The following is a 13,259-nucleotide window of genomic DNA, read 5'->3' as shown; positions in this document are numbered from 1 at the left end:
TGCGCATGTCCGTGACACCACTTTACTTGCACATGCGCAGTCCCCGCTGAGTAACAGCAGTAGAGTAATGATGGCGTCCTCAGCGGCTCGTTGCTCCACACGTTGGATAACAGTTGCTGTGTCCTCCGGTCACCGTCGTGCTTGTTGTGCTCTGGCCCCTTCTTCCAATGGAGGCTCAAGAAGTCTGTCGACTTTTGGAACACAGAAAATCTGGCCGGAAAGCAATGCAATGCGTGGGGGCACGGGGAATGCGTTGACATTGAGAGGGCTGTCAGGTGGGTGCACAGAGACGGCCTAACTAGCACGCTAGGCTAGCTTGATGCTAGCGTTTCTCGTTTCCATGCACCTTTTTGGGCACAACTGACAGTCTGCAAAAAAAAATGACACCACGGTAACATTCCTAACGATACAACTGAAAGACAGACTAACCTTATCTCATGGATGATGATATGCCATGGAAGAGGGATGTAATCCCATCGCTAGCTAGCTAGTAGTTAGCTTGTACGCATTCAAATTGCTGGGGTTGTTTGGTACTGTAGCTAGCCTGCAGCTCCATAGCCATTGCATGGAAAGTCAGGTCACAGCACTGATGATATTGAACGGACTGTCAGGAATAGCTACTGAACTGTACAGTCAAACACTGCGTTGAAATAGCTGTATCTGCATGATCCCTGATTAGCTAGCTATATATGCCAACTGGTGTTTGCTAGAAACGTATTGGCCCAAGAGTTGATCATCATCAGACGGCTTACTTTATGTATTTCATTGAGTCCTCAGATATATCGATAGAGCCCTGCTTAGTGTTATAGTTGAATTGTTAGTGTACAGGCTTGTAGCTACCTTAAAGTAGATAACTACAGAAGGGCAACAATAATAAACCACAGTGATGTTGCCAGGTGTAATCTACTCACATGCCCTTTCTTGGTAGTTCCAGGTGTTAAATCTCCCCATGTCATCTGCACACTGTCCTTCCACACAAGTGCACCAGCCTCCAACAAACAGGACTTCTACGCGGTGTTGGAGGTACCACGCACTGCCACCCAGAAAGAGATCAAGAAAGCGTATTACCAGGTGTGTGTGTGATTACATTCTGTCTAGAGTTGACTTGCTGTATTGATCCTTAGCCGTCACCACTCACCACAGTTGTTGAAATACTTTTTGTTGTTGTCCCTCTTCAGATGGCTAAGAAGTATCACCCTGACACCAACAAGGAAGACCCTAAGGCCAAGGAGAAATTTGCTCAGCTGGCTGAAGCTTATGAGGTTTGGCTGACCTTCTTCAAAATGGGCTTCCCCTTTTAAGAAACTAAAATTAGATTAAAGGGATAGCAATATTTCTGTGACTTGTGTAGCTGATGTGGAATCACTAGTTAGTTACTTTCCTAACAGGTTTATTGGTAATGTTTTATGTCACTCTTGAAGAAAGTGTCTGTTAATCAAGTAAATGAAACATCAGAACCACTTGACTTTATGAAGGAACTGCCTGGTCTTATTGGAGGACTGTGCATCTTACTTCCTGCTTTGTCCTCCCCCAGGTGCTGAGTGACGAGGTGAAGAGGAAGCAGTATGACACGTACGGGGTGGCAGGGTTCGACGCCAGCCAGGCGGGCGGTGGTGGACACCAGCAGTACTGGAGTGGACAGGCCAACAGCGTGGACCCAGAGGAACTGTTCCGCAAGATCTTTGGGGAGTTCTCCGGAAGCCGTGGCTTCGGCGACTTCAATGCCGTATTTGATCAGCCCCAGGAGGTATGTAGTTGCCATACTGCTTTTAGAACCAAGGGGTTACGACTAGCCTAATCCCAGATCTGTTTGTGCTGTCTGTGCATGACAACCACCATATGAGTTGGCTATTCAGCACAAAAAGAAGTTATGACTGCTCATTCAAGTCAATGTTTAGTGAGGTCATATTGAGTGAGCTCATGCCAGGAAGTAAAAGCAGGAAGCAATTACTTTTTTAGGAGTATAAACTTTTTGTTAACCTCTCTTGGGTATGTGGGACGTGACCGTCCCACCTGCGGGACACACTATTAAACAGCCAGTGAAATAGCAGGGCGCCAAATTCAAAACGACAAAAATCTCATAATTCAAATTTCTCAAACATAGAACTATTATATCCCATTTTAAAGATAAGATTCTCGTTAATCAATATAAGATTCTCGTTAATCAACCACATTATCCGATTTCAAAAAGGCTTTACGGAGAAAGCATAACATTAGATTATGTTAGCACATCACCTTGACAAGAAAAACCACACAGCCATTTTCCAAGCAAGGAGAGGCGTCACAAAAACCAGAAATACAGCTAAAATTAAGCACTAACCTTTGATGATCTTCATCAGATGGCACTCATAGGACTTAATGTTACACAATACATGTATGTTTTGCTCGATAAAGTTCATATTTATATCCAAAAACCCCATTTTACATTGGCCCGTAATGTTCAGAAATGTTTTTTCTTCAAAAACCTCCGGTGAATGAGCACATCAATTTATAGAAATACTCATAAACGTTGATAAAATATTAAACTGTTGTTCAAAGAATAATAGATAAACATCTCCTTAACCTCTCTTGGGCAGGTGGGACGCTACCGTCCCACCCACGGTTCACACTATTCAACAGCCATTGAAAAATCAGCGCGCCAAATTCAAAACAACAAAATGTCATCATTCAAAGTTCTCAAACATACGACTATTTTACACCATTTTAAAGGTACACTTCTCCTTAATGTAACCACATTGTCCGATTTCAAAAAGGCTTTACGGCGAAAGCATAAAGTTAGATTATGTTAGGACAGGTACAACACAAGAAAAACCACACAGCCATTTTCCAAGCAGGAGAGGGGTCACAAATACCAGAAATTCAGCTAAAATTAAGCACGAACCTTTGACGATCTTCATCAGATGACACTCCTAGGACTCAATGTTAGACAATACATGTATGTTTTGTTCGATAAAGTTCATATTTATATCCAAAAACAGCATTTTACATTGGCGCGTGATGTTCAGAAAATATTTTGCCTCCAACTGCCGGTGAATCAGCACAACAATTTACAAAAATACTCATCATAAACGTTGATAAAATATTAAACTGTTATTCAATGAATTATAGATGAACATCTCCTTTATGCAACCGCTGTGACAGATTTCAAAAAAGCTTCACGGGAAAGCACACTTTGCAATAATCTGAGTACTGCGCTCAGAAAAATACACCAGATACCCGCCATTTTGGAGTCATCTAAAATCATAAATAGCATTATAAATATTCACTTACCTTTGATCTTCATCAGAAGGCACTTCCAGGAATCCCAGGTCCACAATAAATGTTGTTTTGTTCGATAAAGTCCATAATTTGTCCAAATACCTCCTTGTTGTTTGCGCGTTCAGTAAGCTACTCCAAATGTAGGAAGCGCGCCCAAACTGTCACGACGAAAAGTCCAAAAAAAGTTATATTTACGTTCGTTGAAACATGTCAAACGTTGTATAGCATCAATCTTTAGGGCCTTTTTAACATAAAACTTCAATAATATTCCAACCGGACGATTCCAATGTCTTGAAAAACGTTTTGGAACACAGCTACCTCATCACATGAATGCGCGCCAATGAACTCATGTCATTTTCTGAGTCACCAACTTCCCGGCCTTCTTGTTCGCTCTCTGATCACTGCAAAAGCCTGAAACTAGGTTCTAAAGACTGTTGACATCTAGTGGAAGCCTTAGGAAGTGCAAAATGAACCCTAAGTCACTGTGTTAGATAGGCAATGACTTGAAAAGACTACAAGCACCAGATTTCCCACTTCCTGGTTGGATTTTTCTCTGGTTTTTGCCTGCTATATGAGTTCTGTTATACTCACAGACATCATTCAAACAGTTGTAGAAATTTCTGAGTGTTTTCTATCCAAATATACTAATAATATGCATATTCTAGTTCCTGGGCCCGAGTAGTTCACTGTAAAAGCCTGAAACAACGTTCTAAAGACTGTTGACATCTAGTGGAAGCTTTAGGAAGTGCAAAATGAACCCTAAGTCACTGAATACTGTAAAGGCAATCACTTGAAAAAACTACACGCCTCAGATTTCCCACTTCCTAGTTGGATTTTTCTCAGGTTTTTGCCTGCCATATGAGTTCTGTTATACTCAGACATCATTCAAACAGTTTAAGAAACTTCAGAGTGTTTTCTATCCAAATCTACTAATAATATGCATATCCTACCTTCTGGGCCCGAGTAGCAAGGAGTTTAATTTGGGTACGCTTTTCATCCAGAATCCCGAATGCTGCCCCCTACCCTAGAGAAGTTAAAGACATCCAATATGAATCTCTTGTCCCTCCTTTCCTTCCAGTTTATCATGGAGCTGACCTTCACCCAAGCTGCCAAGGGGGTCAACAAAGAGATGGCGTTCAGCACTGAGGCCAGCTGCCAGCGATGTGATGGCAAAGGGAGCGAGCCTGGCACCAAGGTTGTGCACTGCCACTACTGCAACGGCTCTGGCATGGTAGGTGACATGATGTGTGGCGTGACGTGTTCATGTCTCACGTGCTTGTCTCACGTGCTTGTGTGTTTTGCCCTGTACAGGAGACGGTGAACACGGGCCCCTTTGTGATGCGGTCGACATGCCGTCGGTGTAATGGGAAAGGCACTGTGATCTCCACCCCATGTAACTCCTGTCACGGGACCGGACAGACCAGACAGAAAAAGACAGTAATGGTGCCTGTCCCAGCAGGTGAGACACCCCCACACACTGACTGTCACTCACTCCTATACCTACCCAGTCTTATCTGCAGGTGAGACACCCCCACACACTGACTGTCACTCACTCCTATACCTACCCAGTCTTATCTGGAATCTTTCAAAACAATACTTGATCTAAACATAGTATGCATTTTCTAATGCACACACAGAGAGACCCAGGACAGCCTTCTCATCCTGAATCTCTTCCTTTTCTCATTAAGATCACTGATCATTTTTTTTAATTCAACCTTTATTTAACTAGGCATGTCAGTTAAGAACAAATTCTTATTTACAATGACGGCCTACCGGGGAACAGTGGGTTAACAAATCAAATCAAAGTTTATTTGTCACTTGCGCCGAATACAACAGGTGTAGTAGACCTTACAGTGAAATGCTTACTTACAGGCTCTAACCAACAATGCAAAAAAGGTATTAGGTGACCAATGGGTAAGTAAAGAAATAAAAACAACAGTGAAAAATAACAGTAGCGAGGCTATATACAGTAGCGAAGCTGTCAGATGGACAGATTTTTACCTTGTCAGCTTGGGGATTCGATCCAGCGAACGTTCGGTTACTGGCCCAACGCTCTAACCACTAGGCTACCTGCCATCCCATAATGCTCTTATAAACTGTTTTAAACGTTTATAAAACTCTATAATGCTGGATGAAGCAGTTCCTATGTTTGAAACGTCTATAAAACATGAGTGGGTTTAATTAATGTGAGTGGGTTTAATGTGAGTGGGTTTAATTAATGTGAGTGGGTTTAATGTGAGCGGGTCAGAGATGTAATCTGAGGGCTACTGATCTCGTCTTTGAGCGTCCCAGACGTCCTGATATTTTCAAACCTGTTTGATTTTATCGGCACAAAATCTGCAATGTTCTTCTAGTGTGAGATGTACAACGACAAGTTTTGAGAACGGTGATCAGCAACAGCCAATGAGAGGTCTCCGGAGAAGAAGCCAGGGAGATGATGGCGTCACCCAGAATGTGTACTCCAGCAGGAGCGATAACTACTACTATGTGTTTGTACTTGCCTTTAACCAAATCCAAAGTGTCAAATCGTTAGGTATTTCAACTAGGTGTGAATGTCTGACTGAAAACGTTTGAGGCTGATTTGTTCTAGCTACGTTAACAATCTAATTGCATCATTGTTTTCATGAGACAGCATGTCTGTATGGAGAATCCTTACGACCAAGTGAAGAATCGTGTAGTGTGTGTGACCCTGTACTGAGCCACGTCGTGTAGTGTGTGACCCTGTACTGAGCCACGTCGTGTAGTGTGTGTGACCCTATACTGAGCCACGTCGTGTAGTGTGTGACCCTGTACTGAGCCACGTCGTGTAGTGTGACCCTGTACTGAGCCACGTCGTGTAGTGTGACCCTGTACTGAGCCACGTCGTGTAGTGTGACCCTGTACTGAGCCACGTCGTGTAGTGAGTGTGACCCTGTACTGTGCCACGTCGTGTAGTGAGTGTGACCCTGTACTGTGCCACGTCGTGTAGTGAGTGTGACCCTGTACTGAGCCACGTCGTGTAGTGAGTGTGACCCTGTACTGTGCCACGTCGTGTAGTGAGTGTGACCCTGTACTGAGCCACGTCGTGTAGTGAGTGTGACCCTGTACTGAGCCACGTCGTGTAGTGTGTGTGACCCTGTACTGAGCCACGTCGTGTAGTGAGTGTGACCCTGTACTGAGCCACGTCGTGTAGTGAGTGTGACCCTGTACTGAGCCACGTCGTGTAGTGAGTGTGACCCTGTAATGAGCCACGTCGTGTAGTGAGTGTGACCCTGTACTGAGCCACGTCGTGTAGTGAGTGTGACCCTGTACTGAGCCACGTCGTGTAGTGAGTGTGACCCTGTACTGAGCCACGTCGTGTAGTGAGTGTGACCCTGTACTGAGCCACGTCGTGTAGTGAGTGTGACCCTGTACTGAGCCACGTCGTGTAGTGAGTGTGACCCTGTACTGAGCCACGTCGTGTAGTGAGTGTGACCCTGTACTGAGCCACGTCGTGTAGTGACTGTGACCCTGTACTGAGCCACGTCGTGTAGTGTGACCCTGTACTGAGCCACGTCGTGTAGTGAGTGTGACCCTGTACTGAGCCACGTCGTGTAGTGAGTGTGACCCTGTACTGAGCACCACTACGTTGTCAAGACACAAAACTACAGGGGAGACAGTCGTTTAATGTGAGAGGCTCAGTGATGTTAGGATTTTGAAAGTTGTGTAGTGCACCCAGGTTAACTGGCTGTGTTGTCTCTTTGCAGGTGTTGAGGACGGTCAGACGGTCAGGATGCCTGTGGGGAAGAAGGAGGTGTTCATCACTTTCCGGGTCCAGAAGAGCCCAGTGTTCAGACGGGACGGAGCAGACATCCACTCTGACGTGCTGATCTCTGTGGCTCAGGCTGTACTGGGGGGCACGGCCCGGGCACAGGGCCTCTACGAGACAGTCAACCTCTCGGTGAGGCACACGGACAGACCAACCTTTCTGTGACACCTACAAACATAAGAGTGATGGATCGATGGCCAGTAACTAACTGTGATTGGTGGATCCTCTTGTAGATCCCTGCTGGGATCCAGACAGACCAGAGGATCCTCCTCTCTGGGAAGGGCATCGCACGGATCAGTGGCTGTGGTTACGGAGATCACTACGTCCATGTCAAAGTCCGAGTCCCCAAGTAAGCTACTCACAATACACCTTCAGATACCATCTCTGTAGTAAGTTACTGCACAATACACCTTCACATACCATCTCTGTAGTAAGTTACTCACAATACACCTTCAGATACCATCTCTGTAGTAAGCTACTCACAATACACCTTCAGATACCATCTCTGTAGTAAGTTACTGCACAATACACCTTCACATACCATCTCTGTAGTAAGCTACTGCACAATACACCTTCAGATACCATCTCTGTAGTAAGCTACTGCACAATACACCTTCAGATACCATCTCTGTAGTAAGTTACTGCACAATACACCTTCAGATACCATCTCTGTAGTAAGCTACTGCACAATACACCTTCACATACCATCTCTGTAGTAAGCTACTCACAATACACCTTCAGATACCATCTCTGTAGTAAGCTACTGCACAATACACCTTCAGATACCATCTCTGTAGTAAGCTACTGCACAATACACCTTCAGATATCATCTCTGTAGTAAGTTACTGCACAATACACCTTCAGATACCATCTCTGTAGTAAGCTACTCACAATACACCTTCAGATACCATCTCTGTAGTAAGCTACTCACAATACACCATCTCTGTAGTAAGTTACTGCACAATGCACCTTCATATACCATCTCTGTAGTAAGCTACTGCACAATACACCATCTCTGTAGTAAGTTACTGCACAATACACCATCTCTGTAGTAAGCTACTGCACAATACACCATCTCTGTAGTAAGTTACTGCACAATGCACCTTCATATACCATCTCTGTAGTAAGCTACTCACAATACACCATCTCTGTAGTAAGCTACTGCACAATACACCATCTCTGTAGTAAGTTACTGCACAATGCACCTTCATATACCATCTCTGTAGTAAGTTACTCACAATACACCTTCAGATACCATCTCTGTAGTAAGCTACTGCACAATGCACCATCTCTGTAGTAAGCTACTGCACAATGCACCTTCATATACCATCTCTGTAGTAAGCTACTCACAATACACCTTCAGATACCATCTCTGTAGTAAGCTACTCACAATACACCTTCAGATACCATCTCTGTAGTAAGTTACTGCACAATACACCTTCAGATACCATCTCTGTAGTAAGTTACTGCACAATACACCTTCACATACCATCTCTGTAGTAAGCTACTGCACAATACACCTTCAGATACCATCTCTGTAGTAAGCTACACACAATACACCTTCACATACCATCTCTGTAGTAAGTTACTCACAATACACCTTCGCATACCATGTCTGTAGTAAGTTACTGCACAATACACCTTCACATACCATCTCTGTAGTAAGTTACTCACAATACACCTTCACATACCATGTCTGTAGTAAGTTACTGCACAATACACCTTCAAATACCATCTCTGTAGTAAGCTACTCACAATACACCTTCAGATACCATCTCTGTAGTAAGTTACTGCACAATACACCATCTCTGTAGTAAGCTACTGCACAATGCACCTTCATATACCATCTCTGTAGTAAGCTACTGCACAATGCACCTTCATATACCATCTCTGTAGTAAGCTACTGCACAATGCACCTTCAGATACCATCTCTGTAGTAAGCTACTCACAATACACCTTCAGATACCATCTCTGTAGTAAGCTACTCTCAATACACCTTCAGATACCATCTCTGTAGTAAGCTACTCACAATACACCTTCAGATACCATCTCTGTAGTAAGCTACTCTCAATACACCTTCAGATACCATCTCTGTAGTAAGTTACTGCACAATACACCTTCAGATACCATCTCTGTAGTAAGCTACTGCACAATACACCTTCAGATACCATCTCTGTAGTAAGCTACTGCACAATACACCTTCAGATACCATCTCTGTAGTAAGCTACACACAATACACCTTCAGATACCATCTCTGTAGTAAGCTACACACAATACACCTTCAGATACCATCTCTGTAGTAAGTTACTGCACAATACACCTTCAGATTCCATCTCTGTAGTAAGTTACTGACAAATGTTAGATGCTCATTCCTCACTGTCTCCGTGTGTGTGTGGACAGGATCCTGACAGACAGACAGAAAGCTCTGCTCATGAGCTACGCAGAGGATGAGACTGAAGTGGAGGGGACAGTCAATGGTGTCACAAGCACCACTGCAGGTAGTGGCACACACTGTTTCTGCGCTAGGTTCCTACACACTGACTGCACACTTACCTGCTCCCCTTCATATGGTTTACAATTAGTTGAGGTCCCAGCTCTGCTCATGAAAGCTGATAATGTATTTATTAGTAAAATCTTGGCTCACGCAGTACATTTTTCTGACCAGGTGGGGGCAGCAGTGGTAAGCAGTCTGAGGCAGGGCAGGACAGGCAAGAGGATGTAGGAGAGAGCAAGCAGGGCCAGGGCTTCTTCACCAAGTTAAAACAATTGTTTAGCTCCACCTGACAGTCACAAACCAGGTAGGACACACTAGTCATGATGTCTCCTTTGCCACTTGTGCACATGCATATGTGGGATAAACTGTTTATGGAACACACTGGTTTGTGGCACACTGTCAGTCAGCTGGGTTGTGGCTGTCATCTGTATAAAGTTGCATGCATACATGCATACATGCACTATACATGCATACAAAAGTATGTGGACTTCAAAGTTGATTTGGCTATTTCAGACACACCCGTTGCTGACAGGTGTATGAAATCGAGCACACAGCCATGCAATCTTCATAGACAAACATTGGCAGTAGACTGGCCTTACTGAAGAGCTCAGGGACTTTCAACGTGGCACCGTCATAGGATGCCACATTTCCAACAAGTCAGCTCGTAAAATTTCTGCCCTGCTAGAGCTGCCCCGGCCAACTGTAAGTGCTGTTATTGTGAAGTGAAAACGTCTAGGAGCAACAACGGCTCAGCCGCGATGTGCTAGGCCACACAAGCTCGTCTGTCCTCGGTTGCAACACTCACTACCGAGTTCCAAACTGCCTCTAGGAGCAACGTCAGCACAAGAACTGTTCATCGGGAGCTTCATGAAAAGGGTTTCCATGGCCGGGCAGACGCACACAAGCCTAAGATCACTATGCGCAATGCCAAGGGTCGGCTGGAGTGGTGTAAAGCTCGCCGCCATTGAAATCTGGAGCAGTGGAAACGCGTTCTCTGGAGTGATGAATCACACTTCACCATCTGGCAGTCCAATGGACGAATCTGGATTTGGTGGATTCCAGGAGAACGCTCCCTACCCGAATGCATAGTGCCAACTGTAAAGTCTGGTGGAGGAGGAATTATGGTCTGGGGCTGTTTTTGATGGTTCAGGCTCGACCCCTAAGTCTCTGTGAAGGGAAATGTTAACGCTACAGCATACAATGACATTCTAGACCATTCTGTGCTTCCAACTTTGTGGCAACAGTTTGGTTAAGGCCCTTTCCTGTTTCAGCATGACAATGCCCCGTGCACAAAGCAAGGTCCATACAGAAATGGTTTGTTGAGATCGGTGTGAAAGAACTTGATTGGCCTGCATAGACCCCTGACCTCAACTCCATTGAACACCTTTGAGATGAATTGGAAAGCTGACTGTGAGCCTGGCCTAATCGCCCAACATCATCAGTACCTGACTTCACTAATGCTCTTATGGCTGAAAGGAAGCAAGTCCCCACAGAAATATTCCAATATCTAATGGAATGCCTTCCCAGACTAGTGGAGGCTGTTATAGCAGCAAAGGGTAGACCAACTCCATATTAATGCCCATGATTTTGGAATGAGATATTTTGACAAGCAGGAGTCCATGTACTTTTGGTCATGTAGTGTACATGCATACACATGATTGTTTAACCATAGGAATATAATTACTAGAAAAGACATCCCAAGTCAAATCAATGTTTTTTGCTGTCACTTTCAATGGGTGGAGGGACAGTTTGTCATATGCTGGTTTTGAAAACACATGCAGTAATTGTTTCTTTTTTCCACTGAAAGGTAAAAGGTCCACTGGGAACTGAGGCGAGTGTCCGAGGGTAGAGAGAGGATGCCCTAAGAAGACAGCCACAAGGAGAGACCAGATATGGGGACAGGGTGGGGGGAGTGTTGGAGGGATGATGTCTACTGTATCCTACTCTGGCACTGGACAACACTGGTTACCCCAGATCTACCTTCACAGATCTTTCATCCTTGATCAGTTCCCTAGCAGTGGAAGACAACGGACTGAAACAGACTCAAACAGAATGTGGTCCTAACTCATTCCTGCTGCCTAAAACCCAAATCCAAGAGAAAATACGCTCTGGAAGTACCAGGAATTGACTGCCCCTTAGGCTTGTTGTTTTTTGGATGATGTTCAATGTGCAAAACTGTTGCACAATGGTCTTCAAGCGCAAACATATCTTAAAAGGCATCGAGCAGAAGTAATTTCATCCACAAATGCAATTATACATCTTAAATGACCGCATGTTCAAAAGATTAGGGTACGTGATCCGGAAGTAAAGCAAACGGGGCAGCAACTTTAACAGGGTATTCCATAGATTTTCCAAATGTTCCTGTCCATTAGATTCCTAACCGTGTGATAGCAGCACAATCAGTCACTCACTCATAAAGTATGGTCTGTCTGCTGTCTTTGAGGAATGCACTGTTGCCAGTGATGTCCAAAACCATGGATATACAAAACATTAGGGACACCTCCATAATATTGAGTTGCACCCCCTTTTTCCTTCAGAACATCCTAAATTCATCAGGGAATGGACTCTGCAATGTGTCATGCATTCCACAGGGATGCTGGCCCATGTTGACTCCAATGCTTCCCACGGTTGTGTCAAGTTGGCTGGATGTCCTTTGGGTGGTGGACCATTCTCGTTACACACAGGAAACTGTTGTGTGGAAAAACCCAGCAGCGTTGCAGTTCTTGACACTCTCAAACTGGTGCACCTGGTACCTACTATCATACCCTGTTCAAAGGCACTTCAATCTTTTGTCTTGCCCATTCACCCTCTGAATGGTACACATACACAATCCATGTCTCAATTGTCTCAAGGCTTAAAAATCCTTCTCTAACCCATCTACTCCCCTTCATCTACACTGATTTAAGTGTCATTAATAAGGGATCATAGCTTTCACCTGGTCAGTCTGTCTTGGAAAGAACCGTTATTCCAAATGTTTTGTACACTTAGTGTATAAGAATACTAAAGCATAGAAAATCTATTTTATTTAAAAGCCCACTGCTGCAATAAGGAACTTTGTTTTAGTTGAGATCCTCCTGATTTTGTAAAATGTGTTGTACGTTTGTTCTGTAAAGTTAACTCTGCTTCGTCTGTGATCTCTATGCTTCCTATCTAGCTAGCCACTGCAACGAGTTGTACCAACCTAATAACAGCATTAGTACTGTCAAACAGTTAAGGTGAGAAAGAGGAAGTTGTCTTGTTGATATACTTTTTCTGTTACATAAAAAAAAGTGTAATGTGTGTGGAGATGGATTTGGGTCTGAGAACCCAGTCATCCAGGACGGACATGACTGAACCAGTTGGATCAGATGTGGCTGGCCCTCTGCTCTGCCCTCCTAGTCTGCTCCTAGTCTGCTCCCTCTCTCCATGATTCTGAGAATTCAAAGCAGCACTTTCATGTACCTCCATTCTGCCTCGTTATATTTGTAAATACACAGCTGTTGATATTGCAACTGTACCAATGTGTCATGTTAGAGAAATAAATAAAATCTATATGAATTGTTTATCTTATTGCTGCCAGATGTGAACACAGAATAGAAATACTGGAGAACGGGCCACTGACCCTGGCCTAATACTTCAGATGTCCGTCCTTTAAGTAATAACAGCTGAATTGGAAGTGACATTACTAAGCCCAAATCTGTTAGTTGGATATGTGTATCTTAGGGACACAAGGAATGAAAG

At 44.1% G+C, this 13,259-nt stretch overlaps 1 protein-coding gene across 3 annotated transcripts; it reads left to right on the top strand.

The window, feature by feature from the left end:
* Window positions 1–35: 35 nt before the first annotated feature.
* On the top strand, window positions 36–13,081 carry LOC106606498 (dnaJ homolog subfamily A member 3, mitochondrial). 3 transcript variants are annotated; one of them, XM_082976355.1, is made up of 11 exons: window positions 36–275; window positions 929–1,071; window positions 1,179–1,262; window positions 1,535–1,747; window positions 4,337–4,489; window positions 4,570–4,717; window positions 6,984–7,177; window positions 7,279–7,394; window positions 9,446–9,543; window positions 9,711–9,843; window positions 11,347–13,081. In XM_082976355.1, exons 1-10 carry the CDS (start codon window positions 68–70, stop codon window positions 9,827–9,829), a joined length of 1,476 nt encoding a protein of 491 aa, XP_082832481.1. In that variant the 5' UTR covers window positions 36–67; the 3' UTR covers window positions 9,830–9,843; window positions 11,347–13,081. The 3 variants fall into 3 exon arrangements, with proteins under 3 accessions (XP_082832481.1, XP_082832483.1, XP_082832482.1); XM_082976356.1 differs by having other exon boundaries at window positions 38–275; window positions 935–1,071; XM_082976357.1 differs by lacking the exon at window positions 9,711–9,843.
* The last annotated feature ends 178 nt before the right edge of the window (window positions 13,082–13,259 follow it).

Source organism: Salmo salar, chromosome 06, assembly GCF_965601325.2.
Source record: "Salmo salar chromosome 06, fSalSal1, whole genome shotgun sequence".
In the NCBI taxonomy this organism is placed as follows: Eukaryota; Metazoa; Chordata; class Actinopteri; order Salmoniformes; family Salmonidae; genus Salmo; species Salmo salar.
This window is presented reverse-complemented; position numbering and strand designations above follow the sequence as displayed.